General features: G+C 36.1%; 1 protein-coding gene across 1 annotated transcript in view; it reads left to right on the top strand.

The window, feature by feature from the left end:
* The window catches only part of RAB21 (RAB21, member RAS oncogene family), a 31274-nt gene extending 14668 nt beyond the window's left edge, over window positions 1-16606 (top strand). The window contains exons 3-7 of the mRNA XM_008004034.3: window positions 571-678; window positions 3909-3972; window positions 11724-11778; window positions 12256-12344; window positions 15232-16606. Of these exons, the coding sequence (XP_008002225.1) occupies window positions 571-678; window positions 3909-3972; window positions 11724-11778; window positions 12256-12344; window positions 15232-15374 (459 nt within the window). The 3' untranslated portion in view covers window positions 15375-16606. The remainder of the gene's footprint in view (window positions 1-570; window positions 679-3908; window positions 3973-11723; window positions 11779-12255; window positions 12345-15231) is intronic.
* Window positions 16607-17208: the final 602 nt, after the last annotated feature.

Here is a 17208-nt window from a genome sequence, read left to right on the forward strand (position 1 = left end):
TCATAACTTTTCAGCTGGAGAAGGGTCAACTCAGAAGGGTTCCACTTCAGAGAGAGGACAGGATGGGTGGACAGCTTGCCTGGCCTTTTTTCCCCACCCTGTGTGTCCATATTCAGCCTTCCAAGGGAATGACTGATGGAGAGTAGGGTGAGGGTAATGGAGCAGGGTACTTGTTGACTGGTGATCTTGATGCATGTGGTGTTTCCCTGTCTCTCCCAGTGTGGGAACTTAAACTTAGGGCAGAGCCTATTTCTGGCTTATAATACTGTGTTGGCTGTTTTGGCCCTCTGGCAACTGAACTGGTTTTTTAATGGGGTTGGGGAAGTTGCTGAGGAGGAGGAAGGTTGGGAGGGAAAAAGTAACTGTCGTATATCACTAAAACATTACATATTGGTCATAACTTAAAATTTTTTTGTGTGACCTGTTTTGCTGTTTTGTTTCTGTTAGGAGGGTTTTGTGGTTGTCTGTGACTTTATGCCATATTTTCCAATTAATCAAAAGTTCACCATAGTTGCAATTACAGATTTGTATTTTTCTTCTGATCTAATAAGAATTTGTTGCTTTCTTTAGGATACGGCAGGTCAAGAGAGATTCCATGCATTGGGTCCAATTTACTACAGAGATTCAAATGGAGCTATTTTAGTTTATGACATAACAGATGAAGATTCTTTTCAGAAGGTATTCTATTTATGGGTAGATGTCTTAGAAGGACAATAGTAATTTTTCAAGTATCCATTAATATACTTTTGTTCACTAATGTGATTAGTTTTGTTTTTAAAAATAAAGTATATAATTTGTGCATAACTGGTGACAACTTACATTTTATTTTTCTTTTCACCTACAACATGGAGGTATACTCCTATGTTTAATGAAATATTTAATTCATATGAATTAATTTATGTTAGAATAATTAATGGCTTATTACATGGCTTTCTCAAATATTAGGGAAGGAAAATACTTGAAGGTGAGCTTCAGAAAAATATGGGGGCTTTTGTTTCTCCCTCTTATGGAAAAATCACACTTATTTCCTTAATTCCATAGGCATTAGGCTCTTAAACTTGGTGTGACTGGACAAGTTCCTTTATTGTGAAGAGAAAAAAGGAGGAGCAAAATCACATTTAAGCTTTTTCCTTGCCAAATATAATAAAAGTTTTAAAAGGACAGTCTTAAAATTATCTCATTAGTTTACTTCCCTTCAAATACACACCACATATGTATGACTCTTAAAGTTGTTTGGGACCAAAAATGAGTTACCATTTAATTTACCTCTGACTGTAATTTATTTCATCACAGTCAGATGGGTTACTTATTTGACCTTTCCTCCTAAAGCTGTTCTTGGAATATGTCAACAATGTGTAACCACAGGGAGTAATGCCAAGGAAGAAGCTTGTCGTGCCTTGACTTACAGGCTTGTTCTTGGTAAAATTACTTGTTTGTTTTTTCTCTTTTTTTCCCAGTTAAATCTGATAGAGCAGATATACAAGTTAGCCCTTGGGTTATTAACGATATTGGAAAAGCTTAACCCAAGAAGTAGAAAATGAAACAATAGGTACCTTGTAGATTTAATGATTTTTAAAAGTTATTTTGGTGCTGCTGTTTGTTATCTCCCTCTGACTTTTTGCATGAAAAGACATAGTTTAAGTATTTATTAAGAGAAGATTGAGGCCAGGCACAGTGGCTCACACTGTAATCCCAGCACTTTGGGAGGTCGAGGAGGGCAGATCACTTGAGGTCAGGAGTTCGAGACCAGCCCAGCCAACATGGTGAAATCCCATCTATACTAAAAATATTAGCCGGGTGTGGTGGCACATGCCTACAATCTTAGCTACTTGGGAGGCTGAGGCAGGAGAATTGCTTAAACCGGGGAGGCAGAGATTGCAGTGAGCCTAGATCGCGCCACTGAACTCCAGCCTGGGTGACAGAGCGAGATGCCATCTCAAAAAAAAAAAAAAATAGATTGAGTCATTTAGATTGAGCATTAGGTTAGTTCTCTACTGCTGTGTAACAAAACTCCCAAAATTTTTGACTTAAAACAGTAACTTATTATTTCTCATGACTCTGTGGGTTGACCAGGCAGGTTCACTGTTCTTTGTGATGTCACTGGAGTCACTCATAGAGCTGCACTGAACTGGGAGTTTGGCTGGGGCTGGAATATCTAAGGAGGCCTAGTTCTCCATCTGGCCTCTCACTATATCTGGTGTCTTATCGTCCAGTACTCTATGTGCTCCCTCATTATTCTGTGTTCTACCTTAAGCTTTTTATATGACAGCTGGATCCCAAGAGTTAAATGTAGAAGCTACCAGGCCTTCTTAAGGCTTAAGTCTGGGATTGGCACAGCATTACTTCTGCCACATTGTCTTGTCAAAGCAGGTTACAAAGCCAGCCCAAATTCAGAGGGTGGGGAATTTGACTCTGCCATATTTGGTGGGAGGATTGACAAAGAATTTGTGACCATCTCTAACTAACCAAAAATGTATGGGGTAAAGCATAGATAGAGTGCTTGTGGAGGGGTATCTAATTTGAAATGACTAACAAACTTTTTTTTAAAAAAATGATTAGATTAGTAGGTTGTGATACTATATGCACATGGAAGAGAGGAATACATAATTAGATTTTGCTGTGTTTCTTTTGAGGTGATGAAGATGTATATTTTATGCCAATATGGTCAAATTTTTCTTATGTGAAATCAATAAAGAGTGGAAGTTAAATGCTTTGAAAACTTTATACATATATGTGAATGAAACAAAAAGGTAGGGCTATACTGAGAAAACTGTCATTCAGTGCTGCTATAAAGATAATGTGATGATAACTACCTTTGCTTTTGTAAGGATTTTGGGTTTGCCAAAGGTAGTTCCTCTGCATTCTGTAGAGAATAGGAATGTGGAAGTGTTACATTTGTACACCATAAGACCAGATGCACAGTAAGTGGTTACCACATAGCTAATGTAATTTTTGGAATTTACAGATACACGTGTATTTTTTCAGGAGGGTATATAAGTTCAGTGTGATTTGATTACATCCATATTAAATTTCATTGCAAAGAATGAAGGCAGGTGTCCAAGTTTGCCTTTTATTCTGTTGTTATAATCAACATTTAAAATCATGAGTTCAAAAGAGTAATCTACTTAATTCCAGTTTACTGCCAACTGTGTCTACTATTATGCTGCATTCATACCAGAGAATCAGTTCATAACTGGAGTTATTGTGTATCATTGGTTCTCTACAGGGGATGACAATGCCTGGAGATATCTTTAGTTGTCACAACTGGCGGATGCTCTTGGCATCTAGTGGGTAGGAAGTCAGGGATGTTACTAAACATCATACATTGCACAGGACAGTGCCTCACAACAAAGAATTATCTGTATTAAAATGTCAGTATTGCCAAGGTTGCAAAACCCTGTCATACACTAAATGATGAAATTATTTTAGCACTCTTAATTTTTTTAGTGCTTATATAAATTATTTATTTTTTGTCTTTTATTATGTGACACTGAAGCTCCTATGCCCTCTATTTAGGAATCAATTAGGGTACAAAAGACTGTTTTAAACCCACATATTCCTAAGTCCAAAATGACACTGGTAATCTATATTGTAAAGCATCTATTATCAGAAGCTAGAGTTGATACGCTTTTTCTCTAGTGAATAGCTTTGCTTGGATCTGTGGAAGACTGATGCAAGTTTATAGTAAGAGTTGCTTCTGTGTATTTTTCCATTGTTGTGTTTATGTGTATATGGTTTGCAATACTATCTGGCAATAAATGATTCTTCAGTGAATCATTTCTGGTAATAACTAAATAATATAGACTCTTAAAATTCTGAGGTATTTTGACAGTGTTGAGTTTTTGGATGTTGTGATAATAGTAATTCTAACAGGATTTGTTTTAATATGTGCTCTTTTGTTTATACAGGTAAAAAACTGGGTCAAAGAATTAAGGAAAATGTTGGGAAATGAAATCTGTTTATGTATAGTTGGTAAGCATCTTACATTTTTTTTTAAAGAAGTCCTTTGTTTCCTTAATGTTTTATTGAAGGAATTATAAACAAGTAATTTTTGTTTTAAAGTTATATGAGAAAGGAAGAATGACATATTAATATAAATATTTTAGAATAATTTAGGATGTAGCCTGGTGCAGTGGCTCATGCCTGTAATCCCAGCACCTTGGGAGGCCAAAGTTGTTGGATCACCTGAGGTCAGGAGTTCAAGACCGGCCTGGTCAACATGGTGAAACGCTGTATCTATAAAAATACCAAAAAAAAAAAAAAAAATAGCTGGACATGGTGGTGCATGCCTGTAATCCCAGCACTTAGGAGGCTGAGGTGGGAGAATCGCTTGAATCCAGGAGGCAGAGGGTGCAGTGAGCCAAGGTCACACCATTGCACTCCAGCCTGGGTGATACAGTGAGATTCCATCTCAAAAAAAAAAAAAAAAAAAAAAGGCTGGATGCAGTGGCTCACGCCTGTGATCCCAGCCCTTTGGGAGGCTGAGGCAGGCAGATCATCTGAGGTCAGGAGTTCGAAAAGAGCCCGGCCAACATGGTGAAACCCCGTCTCTACTAAAAATACAAAAATTAGCCGGACATGGTAGTGGGCACCTACAGTCCCAGCTACTTGGGAGGCGGAGACAGGAGAATCACTTGAACTCAGGAGGTGGAGGTTGCAGTGAGCCAAGATCACGCCATTGTACTCCAGCTTGGGTGACAGAGCGAGACTCTGTCTTTAAAAAAAAAAAAAAAAGGCCTGGCACGGTGCCTCACGCCTGTAATCTCAGCACTTTGGGAGGCTGAGGTGGATCACGAGGTCAGGAGATCGAGACCATCCTGGCTAACGCAGTGAAACCCCATCTCTACTAAAAATACAAAAAATTAGCCGGGCGTGGTGGTACGTGCCTGTAGTCCCAGCTACTTGGAGGCTGAGGCAGGAGAATGGCGTGAACCCAAGAGGCGGAGCTTGCAGTGAGCCGAGATGGTACCACTGCACTCCAGCCTGGGCGACAAAGCGAGACTCCGTCTCAAAAAAAAAAAAAAAAAAAGAATTTTGGATTTAGAAGTGATTTTCCAGGAGATTTAAACTCTAAGGAATGCCTTGGGGAGCAAATTGAAAACTAAACACTTGGGGCTTTGAGTTTCCTAGCCTTGCTTCAGTTTGATCTTTTGTTTTTCACTGTATGGTTTTGCCTAGAAAAAGTTTAGTAACTACTTTATAATAAAATTAAGGAGCTGACTTAGGCCTGTGTTCTTGTTCTGTATATTTAACTACACATTTTTGAGTAATGGTCAAATTTGACCACAAGGATACAAGGAGATCATGATCCCAGCGTGGAGGAATATTCCTAATGGGTATAAAGGAACTCTGCAACTCACTTTTGGACTTCTGGAATTTCTCTTTGGTTCTCTTTTTCTTTAGATTGTTATTTCTATGATATCACAATTATTGAACAATAAAAGTGTACTAGACACTGTGCTGTGTACTCACAGACATTATCTCATGTAATCCTCATAATCCTATGAGGGTTTTATAGAGGAAGCTGAGTCCTGGAGATAATAACTTGCCCAGTGTCAGGTAGCTTTCAGAGATCGGATTTGAAATGAAGTCATTCTGACTCTTAGGTTACTAAACCTTACGATGTATAGCCTCATGCTGTTTTCTCTCTTTTTTCTACATACCTGATAATACTAAAAACAATATGGGAGAAGCCAGAGTAGGATCATTTCAGTGGAAGACAAAGGTAGTATCTGGGGAAATGAAAGAATGGAATGGTCAGTGTGGGGAAATTCTACTTTTAGCCTTAAGAATTTTTTTTTTTTTTTCTTGAGACACAGTCTTGCTCTGTCGCCCAGGCTGGAATGCAGTGGCGTGATCTCAGCTCACTGCAACCTCTGCCTCCCGGGTTCAAGCGATTCTCCTGCCTCAGCCTCCCGAGCAGCTGGGTACAGGCACGCACCACCACGCCCAGCTAATTTTTGTATTTTTTGTAGAGACGGGGTTTCAACCATATTGGCCAGGCTGATCTCAAACTCCTGACCTCATGATCCACCCGCCTCAGCCTCCCAAAGTGCTAGGATTACAGGCATGAGCCACCACGCCTGGCCAAGAATTTTAACTTGAGTTTACATTTCTTATCTCTTGTCACCATTACATTGGTAGCTTTATAGTCCCAGATCAGGGGCAAGTCTTGGGGGAGAAGAGCAAGATGATTTCCCATGCGTTTTGATCTAGATGCTAGATGTCAGGCTAGGCAGGAATATTTCAGACTGGAACGCTGAAGTAGTAGGCTACTTGTAGGTTTGGAACCAAAGCAACAGCTAATCATTACTGAGTTTTGTGTAACTTTGTGTGGTATATGGACTTACTACGAGTGGAAGTGGCCACAGTAGATGAATGACTGAAGATTTAATATTTTGGGATTCTGATCATCTTTCTGAAGATAGAAATTACTAACGTATACATAAAGTCAGGGAAACTCCAAAAGCTTGTTACTTGACCAAGGTCACAAAGTAACATTAAAAAAAAATCATCTAAGTTAAATAAGCTCATGAATAGTTTAAAGTGTGTGTGTGTGTTTGTTTTAATGTTCAACGAAGTACCTTTTATGTTGCCACTCTAAAAGTTGAAGGCATAACATTAAATTGAACCTCAAGGAAGATACTTTCACTGGAGCATCAGAGAGAGTGGTTGCCAGATAGTGTACCGGTTTCTTTAAAAATGTTTATATATAAAGTGTATATTTTTAATGTTCATATTATAAGAAGTTTTAGGACTATTGGATCTGGTAGCCTACTGCCTCCAGTAGGGTCAAATACTCCATTTAATATTATAGGAAAAAAAAAAAAGTTTTTGGGCCTCATTATAGATACACTAAATCAAAATCTCTGTGGATGGGACTAAGAATTAATTCCCTGTTTCACCCCACCTTTCTTCCTTCTATAAGTATTTTTGAGTGGCTTCTTTGTACCAGGTACTGTGTGCTGTTAATTCTGATTTAGTGTACCTACACGCAGGTGTTGGAGAACAACTTATTTTTTCTGACAAGTGCAAGAAACGAATTTGTCTTCACATTTAGCTAAAATCATACTCCCTGTATCCTTCACTTTGAACTGATTTTTTAAGTGAATTTTTCATCGTATGTAAAGTGTACAAATCTTCAATAACATAATTTTCACAAAATGAAAATCGCACAGTGTAAGCAGTACCTAAGGACCCTGAGTTGTGTTACTTTTTCATCCCAACACTCACAGTTGTTTTCCCCTCGCCATTCCCCACCCCCTGCCACTGTCCTTTTTACTGCATGAATTAGTTTTGTTTTGAATTTTATATAAATGAAGTCATATAATATTAACTCTTCTTGTGTCTGGCTTTTTTGACTTTACTTTGTGTTCCTATGATTCCTCTATGTTGTATATAGTTGTAGTTCGTTTTATTCTGATTGCTGTCTGATACTTTATGAATACTCCACAGTTTATCCGTTTTGCTATTGATGGACATTTGCATTGTTTTTCCCACTTGTTGATTTTTATTCTCTGTTGTTGTTCAGTGTTTATTCTCTCTTCTGTTTTATTAGTAATTTTGAAATAATACTGCTTCTCAGGGTTATGATGAAGATTATATAATGATTTGAAAAATACTTGGCATAGCGGTAGACATTTGACAAGAATTTATTCTGTTTACATAAGATAACCCTTCAGGCATTTGAAGACTACTTAAACAACTCACTTTAAGTCTTAAATTCTCTAGATCAGCGGTTTTTTTATGTGGCCTACCTTCTAGACATTCTGATCATCCTGATCATTTTCTCTCCTAGGTTTATTTTTACTGTATGAGTATGTCACCCACACTTGGAAATCAACAATAGAATCCAAATGTTGTTGAGCTAGTATGTCCTTATAGGCCCTGTCTCTCTCCTCACACCGGCCTTCTATCAGGATTGCCTGAGATTGCTTAAACTTTTTAGCAGACATGTCAACTAGTCGCTCTTACATAGATGATAGTTATCCAAAATCTCAAGTCCTTTTTTGTAAGTATTGCTATTCAGCCTGGTTTTTCCCAGCTTGTTCTCATGTGACAATTTAAAGCTAAGTGGAAATTTCAGTTTGTCATGTTTTTGAAACTTTATGTTTGATATATAGTCTACTAGCATTTTCATGTGTAAATTAGATACTTAACCTCCTAGTTCCTTATCTAAGCCAGTGATCTCCGTGTGCTAACCAGTAATAGAGAACCACATGTTTCAGTAGCAGAGACTTTTTCCTCTAGGTTGTCTTTAATCCATTGATAGGCACCCTTGGCTTTGGTTGATAGTATTCTGCATCTAGTCTGTCCTTAACATGTGTATGTTTCTTGAACAAGTATTTATTATTAATCATAGTCACCATTCATTGAGTGCCAGGCACTGTTTTAAGAACTACACATTTTTTTTTTCATTTAAGCCTCCTGACAATGCTGCAGGAAGACCATTTCATTTTACAGATGAAAAAATGTGCTTAGAGAGCTTGAAACTTCCCAAAGTCACGTAGCTTGTTAGAAGTAGCCCTGGGATTTTAACTCAGATCTGCCTGCCACTTCAAGCCCATATCCTTAATAAACACTTCATTGCTCACTATGTACCAGGATTTAGGAATAGTGTAGTGAATAAGTAAACAAAATAGATATGGTTCTTGTCCTCCCAGAGTTACTTGTGTAGAAAAAGAGAGGAAAACAAGCTACTTATTGTGTATTGTAATAAATGCTATGGAAGGGAAATGCAGAATGGAGTACTATGAGAGCACAAAAGCAAACCAACTAGATTTGAGGTACAAGGGGGAGATAAGGGAAAATTTCCTAGACCAAGTGTTGTATAAACTAAGTTAGCTAGATGAAGCCAGTAGGATGATGGTAGAGTGTGTTACCTCCAAGGCACGGTGGCTCACCCTTGTAATCCCAGCACTTTGGGAGGCTGAGGCAGGCGGATCATTTGAGGTCAGGAGTAAGTTTGTGTTACCTATCATGGACTTTAATTCTCTCATAACAATATTGACTTTCCATTTGATCATTCACTGTGATGAATGTCATTAATATTAATAACTGTTCTTTATTGAGCATATAGTATATGCTAGGCCTTTTACATATATCGTATTTTCACATCAACCCTGCAAGTTTTGTTAGCCACACATGCACAGAGTGAGGCTAAAAGAGGTTAAGTAATTTGTCCAAAATATTATAGCCAGGCGTGTTGACTCTCGCCTTTAATCCCAGCATTTTGGGAGGCCAAGGTGGGCAGATTGCTTGAGTCCAGGAGTTTGAGACCAGCCTGGGCAGCATGGCAAAACCCCATCTCTACAAAAAAATACAAAAATTAGCCAGGTGTGGTGGCGTGTGCCTGTAGTCCCAGCTACTCAGGGGGCTGAGGCAGGAGGATTGCTTGAGCCTGGGAGGTGGAGGCTGCAGAGAGCCGTGTTCATGCCGCTGCATTCCAGCCTAAGTGACAGAGCAAGACCCTGTCTCAAAAAAAAGTAAAACAAAAAAAATTACAGTTATGGAGTAAGGAAGGACTTAAAAACAAGTTTTATTACATTTAAAAGCTTTTTGAAAGCTTTTTTTCACTGTGCCCCACAACCATCCAGTCTAAGCATGATGTGATTCTAGTTCTATATCGTTAGGCCCTTTGCCTTTAGCAGTGGGCATATCCCTTCTATATTCTTAATTCAAATATGTATTTTTAAGGAAGATCTGCTTAACTTAGAGGGTAGCTTTTTCCCTCCCTTTCCAATAGTCTCACCCTATTTGTTTATTTTTAAAATTCTTTATAGTACTATACCTTTAAGTAGGTGCTTACTTTGGTTGTTGTCCTTGTTTTCGGATGTTTTAAGCCTATCAGAAAGTTCCTTATGTAGCTGCACAGTAGTGTTGAAGCAGATATGAGTCTCAAAGCCTTAATCCTTAGCTATCTTGCTTTTGAAAAAATACGGAAACTAAAAAGGTTTTTGAGCTTTGGAAAGAGGTCAGTCACTAGTCAGTCAGGTTTTTACAGTGTATTCTGTGCTATCAATCCATTGTGAATGCTGATTATTCAAAGAAATAGTAGTTGTTTAGATTTAAAATGTTTTAAGTTTAAAATAATAGGTTATTAAGATAGATAGCTATTTATTAATGGCCTGATTTATTAAAATTAGTCATTTAAAATATTATTAAATAATAATGCAGTGTCTGAATAATTTCTCCTAAATGTTCATTTGAGGCAGTAAGGTGATTGCCTACTTTTCCTGTCTTCACTCTTTTTATAGGTATTGATGAGATTGGTGGAATTTGGAAAATGAGGCATTAAGTACCTAGAAAAAAAATTTCATAGGGTTTTAGATAATTGAAGCAAAATTAATACTGCTACCTTTAGTAGGAGACTATCTTATTTTACCTTTATGAGGCAGAATCTTGTTCCTGTTTGTTGGAGCCACTGGCCACCAGGTGGTGCTTTTTGCATTCTTGGCAGAATAACACGACAGTTTTTTCCTCTGGTTACTGTCAGACTTTGTCATATTTAGATAATTAAAATTTCCAATGACAAATATAATGTAGGAAGTTAGAACTAATATGAAACTTCTTGCTATGGTAGATAGCTCTTCAAAGAAGGAAGAGTTTGTTACTGAATTTGTTGATATCCACTGAACTTTAGTATTGTCTACTTCCCTCTCTCTGATTCTTAGGCTATGGTGGCAGATAGTTTCTAGCCGTTGCCAGCAACTAGGTTATCAGATTATTCGAACCTTTGGACTTGTCCACCTCAGTGCTAAATATTTTATCTTTTATTGGGTGCTTATTTCAATGCCTTATCTGAAATTTATCTGAAATTGTCTCCTGGAATATATATGGTTCCAAGAAAAAAAGTAACTTTATAAGATTTCTCTTATCCCTAAAAGCCATAATAGAAGAATAAAAATGTTTGTTTGAAGTATCCTTCCGTAAGGTATTTTTCCTTATCGTTATCTACTGTTTTTATTACCTTTAGCACTCTGTGTGTCCAGTCAAGTCATCTTAAGTTCAAGGAATCAGTATTTTGCAGTTTCTTCATTTTTGTTCTGGTGGCTTTTTTAAAAAGTATAATCTCAGCTTGGTTCCATTGTTTAAGGAGAGCTAACCTTATAATTTAAATCTGCATGATACACATATATTAAGTTTTAATAACTCACTAAAATTGTTTTTTAAACAAAGAATGCAGTTTTTCCCCTTATGATAGTGGAGTACTTAAAAATCCGTACACTTTAATTTTTACTTTAACCGGCTTATATCATCCAGGAAACTTGAATACTCGTAGGATCCAAGAAAAGCTTAATATATTTTAGTAAACACTAAGATAGCCATACTTGATTGTTGACTGGCTTTAAGTTAATGGGAACTGTAGAAAATTTTGCTCTTACTTTCGATCATTTACACTTGGCTAAGAGTCATAGGTTTATCTCTAGGTTTCTGGTATCCCCCAAAATCAAAAAAGAGTGCCCATCTCTTTGGAAAAGTTGTTTTCTTTGTCAGAGGCTGCAGATTCAGGAAAGGTATGAATTGAGTCATTTGAAGGAGGATGAGGCATGATCAGCCCTCAGATCACAAGGCTTAACTTTATAATTTCAAGACATTTAGAAGTCTGGTGGGGATTTGCATTGTTTTTGCTGGTAATTAATATGGCAATTTTATATTTAGAATTGGCTTAATTTTGTTACGAAAATCAGTATAAAGATAAATATTTACTTTTTTCAAAATAGGTAATAAAATAGACTTGGAAAAGGAAAGACATGTTTCCATTCAAGAAGCAGAGTCGTAAGTACTGTGACCCTCCCATTCCCCATCACTCCCTAGTAGAAGTCTTCCTCTTTATACGTTTTGCTTTACATTTGGGTATTACTCAAATCTCTTAACATAGATTGAGGTATTGGATTCAGTGAAGCATGTTTACATGGTAGTTTCTGGGCTTGTGGCAATAAAGCCCTTCCCTTTTTGACTTCAGTAAAAACTACGAGTGATATAAAACAAAACTATCATGATCAAATAGGCGGTAAGCCACAAAAACTTTTTAAAGTATTTGAGTCCCAAATTAATCTATAAAAATTTCAAGGCTTATTATATTTGTATTATTTAAAATTTGATTTAATGTATAGAGAAGTTAAAACAGCTAAACTTAATTTCACTAAACTTGAATAAATTGATATGTCACTAAAACTGTTACTATAAAAAAGCAGTTAAGACAAAATCATGAATAATATTTTACATCAGTCACTGATGTTACTTTTTTTTAAGGTATGCAGAGTCTGTGGGAGCAAAACATTATCATACTTCAGCCAAACAGAACAAAGGAATTGAGGAACTCTTTCTTGACCTTTGTAAAAGTAGGTATATTCAGATTTAGTTTGTTTAGAAATGGTTTTTGGTTTTTACTTTTTAAAAAATAATAATCTATTTTACACCAGTGTTATTTTTCAAATTGGTTTTTTTTAAACTATTGACTATTGGTAATATTTCTAAAGTGCTGTAACTTTTTTTTTAATGGTTAAATACCTACTTTAGTTCTGTTTCAAGCAGTAATTAATGGTTATGAAATCATGTATGATATGGGCTAAATGTGTATTATAATATTCTATGCATAAGTGTTAAAAGTGGAAGGGGAATTTACATATTAAAACAGATTTAAGACCTGTAATGACCTGCTGTAGTGAATGGACCTTATTTGAACACCGATTTGTCAAACTAGTGAAAAAGAGTGTTTGTGAAACAAGATATTTGATTATATTGAGATACTATTAATTTTTTGGTGTGATTATGGTATTGTGGTTATGCTTTAGAAAAGGAGTTCTTGTCTTTTGAAGACACATTAAAATAATTTAGGAATAAAATTATGGGTCTGAGATTTGATTCAAAATAATGGTAGGGATGCTTAGGGTTATGGATGAAATTGGGTGATGGATTTTCATTATGCTGTATTTTCTACTTTATGTTTGAAATTTTCCATATTAAAAAGTGTATAGTTTTAAAGAAAAAGGAAAATAAATTTATATATACTCTGAAAGTCATTTCTCATATTACCAATAAAATGCATATCTGAGTTTGTGGACTTTAGACTCTTTTAAGAATTTGATGAAATCGTGTACACACACACACACACACACACACACATTTTGGAATAGTTTTATAAAACCCTCAAGTCATTCATAATTCTTCTAGAATAGTGATTATCTAAGTGATGTCCCCTGATCAGCAGCATCAATATCACTTGAGAATATGTCAGAAATGCAAATTCTTGGGCTCTCCAAGCCTACGAAATCAGAATTTCTAGGGATGGCCCCCAGAATCTGTGTTTTAACAAACGCTTCATATGATTCCAATAAATATACACAGTAAAATATAAGAACCAATGCTGTACATAACAACTTGGGGGTCTTATTAAATGCATATTTTGATTTAGTAGGTGTGGGATTGATTGAGGTCCTCATTTCTACCAGCACCCAAGTGGTGGTGATGCTAGTCCTGAGGATAACCTCCTTCCTTTCGTTTCTTCCTTCCTTCCTTCCCTTCCTTCCTTCCTTCCTTCCTTCCTCCCTTCCTCCCTTCCTCCCTTCCTCCCTTCCTCCCTTCCTTCCATGCTTTTAAATAGCAATGCACTAAGTCAGTGGCTTACAAATGTTATAAATGTCACATCTTCAAAACAATTTTTGCATGCTCCACATGTTTATTTAGAAATTATATAACATGTACAAGTACTAATATGTACATTTTAAAATGTAACTAAAAAATAGAAATTTTGAAAAGTTAAAAATAAGTAGATATAGAATTTGTAATGTTTTCTTATTTCATCTTGTTGGATTGTCCCATATACCTCAACTTGTAAACCATTAATCAAGAGCAGTCTCTAAGAGCCCTTTTCTATTTTAAGGACACCCTCTTTTCTTCCTTCATTTTGTCAAATACATGTTTTGTAAATATTTTCTCCCAGTCTGCATCATGTATTCCATTTTTCTTACCTGTGTCTCTTAAAGAGCAGTTTTAAGTTTCAGTGAGGTCCAGTTTATCTATTTTTCTTTCATTCATGTTTTGTGTCTTACGTGAGAACTCTTTATGTAAACCAAAGTCACAAAAATTTTCTCCTATGAAGATTTTTCTCCTGTGTTTTCTTCTGGAAATTTTGTTTCATGTTTTACATTTAAGTGTATAACTCATTTTTTGTTGTTTTTTGCATAAGGTGGTTAAGGTATGGGTTAAGGTTTATTTATTTATTTATTTTTACAATAGATATCCAGTTCTATTAATAGTACTGTTTCTTGAAAATATTATTCTTTCTTCATTGAATAACCTTGGCAACCATGTCAAAAATCAAGAGACCATATCTACGGGGGTCTGTTTCTGGACTGTGTTTTTTTGTTCCACTGATCTCTCTATTTCTTCTATCATCGTCTCACTGTTTTGATAAGTGTAGCTTTACACTAGTTCTTGAAATCAGATAGTGTGAGTCTTTCAGCTGTGTTCTTTGAAGTTCCCTCATCTTAAACTCCATTATTCTTCAAATATCTGGTCAGGGACAGTGGCTTGCACCTATAAGCCCAGTGCTTTATGAGGCCAAGGCCATAGGATCGCTTGAGCCCAGGAGTTTGAGACCAGCCTGGGCAACATAGTGAGACCCCCATCTTTAGCAAAAAAAAAAAAAAATCAGCCAGGCATGGTGGTGCATACCTGTAATTCCAGCTACTCAGCAGACTGAGGCAGGAGGATCAATTGAGCCCAGGAGTTAGGGGCTGCAATGAACGAGTGATGATCACACCACTGCACATCCAGCCTGGGTATCAAAGCGAGACCCTGTCTCTCAAAACTAAAAATAAAAAAAATCATTTACTTAAAAGTATTACATTTCTAGTCGAAGAATAAATCCTGCACCCTAAATATTACTTGGAATAATCTGAACTTCTTTGACATATTTCTAAGTAAGTTTGGAAAATCTTAAGGATTGTACTTGTACACAGACATTTGTTCAGAGCAAAAAAAAATTTTTCTTTATTGATGTCACTGTGGCCATTATACCATTGGATAAATAAGCTTACTACTTGATACTAGTTTTTTAAAACATGCAGGTGAAGCTATTTTAGCGAGCTGACACAATGTTCATTATATTTAGTTTATTTGTTGGTCGAAAGTCAGAAATAGCTATCATAGTGTTACACTGAAATTTTAGAAAGAGAAAACGCAAAGATTGTGATTCTAATAATGTTTGCTTTCTCTCTCTCTTAGGGATGATAGAAACAGCACAAGTGGATGAGAGAGCAAAAGGTAATGGCTCTAGTCAGCCGGGAACTGCAAGGCGAGGTGTACAGATTATTGATGATGAACCTCAAGCCCAGACCAGTGGTGGAGGGTGCTGTTCTTCTGGATAACTGTTCACGCCTAAGAAATTAAAAGACAGAACAAAACTGTGGATCATTTCCCTCAACATGAAGACTGCCATATTCCAAGTCACATTATTTTACCAATGGAATTATAGAATTAACAGTATTTTAAATTACGTTTATAACACTGCAGAGACCTTAAGTGCTAAACTTAGTGGAGTTTGTGACCAGAGAATTGGCATTTTCTACAAATGTTAACAAAGCAATTACCAATGGCCTTTTTACATTTTTTTTCTTTAATGAGGAATAATATGCATGTAGAAAAGACCTACTTAAAGGCTTCATTTATATTCTTTCAAATCAAATCTTTATTTAATAACTTATATATGTTGTTGGAATGGTTACATTTTTGCAGCCCTTTGTATTTTGTGGTAGTTTGAATTGTATCACTTTTAAACAGCAAACTGTTTTTGTTTCTGTTTTTGTTTTTAATTAGCAGATATCTGAAGTACTATTTTTGCAGGGTTTGCACAGGCCCATAACTGTCTACTACTTTGATATAATCTGTATACATCCTGTATGCTGAGCTGGTAAAATACATTGTAAATTACATATTAAATATTTTATCTGCTTTTACAAGCGCAAGGTGCAAAAATATATACAATAGTCTCACTGATGACTGTAAAGTGAATTAACATTTGGTGATTATGCCTAAGCTTTTTGACTAATATAAAGATCATAACTCCCCTTCACTTCTGTCTTAACTTGAACATGGCGTGTTTAAATTTTCATACATACTTTACTTGAATTATTGCTGTTGTCACTTATTTTTGCCTCTGTGAGTTCATCTGATGATTGAGCAGTAGCATTTGCCTTTTGGTTTCTTTGTTATTATAGAAGAGATGACTTCTGCTGATTTTGCTTTAGAATGGTTACCTTAGAAGAATTTGGGTGGCTCATGTTGAATTTCACTTTTGCAAAAGCTTTAGTTTTCTTATAGGCTTTATAAGAGATGGGTTAAGTGGTATGAGCAGAGGAAGTACCCAGATAGTAGCCAGTTACCAAGACTCATTCATACAGCATGCCTGAGGCAGCACTTTTAGATCCTTTGTGAGCAAGTTCTATTTGTTCATTGCTTGCCAGAGATGAACACAGAATGTTCTGTTTCATTTTATAAGAACTATCCTGAGTTTCTGTGGATGGAAACGTTACATGTAATGCAGTTATAGTGAACACTGGAAAGATTTATTAAAGAATTATATTTGTGTATACTTTATAAATTCGTCCCTCATTAGATTTTTTTTCTTAAGCATAAGACTGAAATGTGTTAATTTTAGTAGAATCAGGCACTGCTCACAGAAGGAACACAGATTGTAGAAATTAACATAAATTGTTCTTGTTCTAATATATATATTTTTTCATTTCTGTCATGCTTGGAAAACTAGTAAATATTATGTCTAAGATAAAATGGAATGGCCCCTGGATTTACTTCTTATAAGAAGCAGTAGTATGTAATAAAGCTGTTAACATGAGCAATTAGGAGGCTATAAAGAGATTATAGTTACAAAAGAAATACGGCCATATTTTTAAGTTAATAACTTAAGCCTTCCCAAATGGGTTAAAAGTTGAATGAATTGACACCCTGATGTTACGATGTTAGAGTTTTAACTTTAACTAGAAGGCTTTCTGTGAGCCTTCACTTTACCTTCTTTAATTATTGTCCTTGCTAAACTCAACACAGACTTTTCTGTTATGTGTTTTTGAGGAAGTTGGGGTGGGAAGAGTCGGAGATAAGCTAAAATTGTCGTCTTTTATGGGGTAATTGTACTGTTGGTTTCCTGTGAAGTTAGTGTTTATGTAGGGGTGGGGGAAGGCAGCAAGA

This window comes from Chlorocebus sabaeus, chromosome 11 (assembly GCF_047675955.1).
Source record: "Chlorocebus sabaeus isolate Y175 chromosome 11, mChlSab1.0.hap1, whole genome shotgun sequence".
Taxonomy (NCBI): domain Eukaryota; kingdom Metazoa; phylum Chordata; class Mammalia; order Primates; family Cercopithecidae; genus Chlorocebus; species Chlorocebus sabaeus.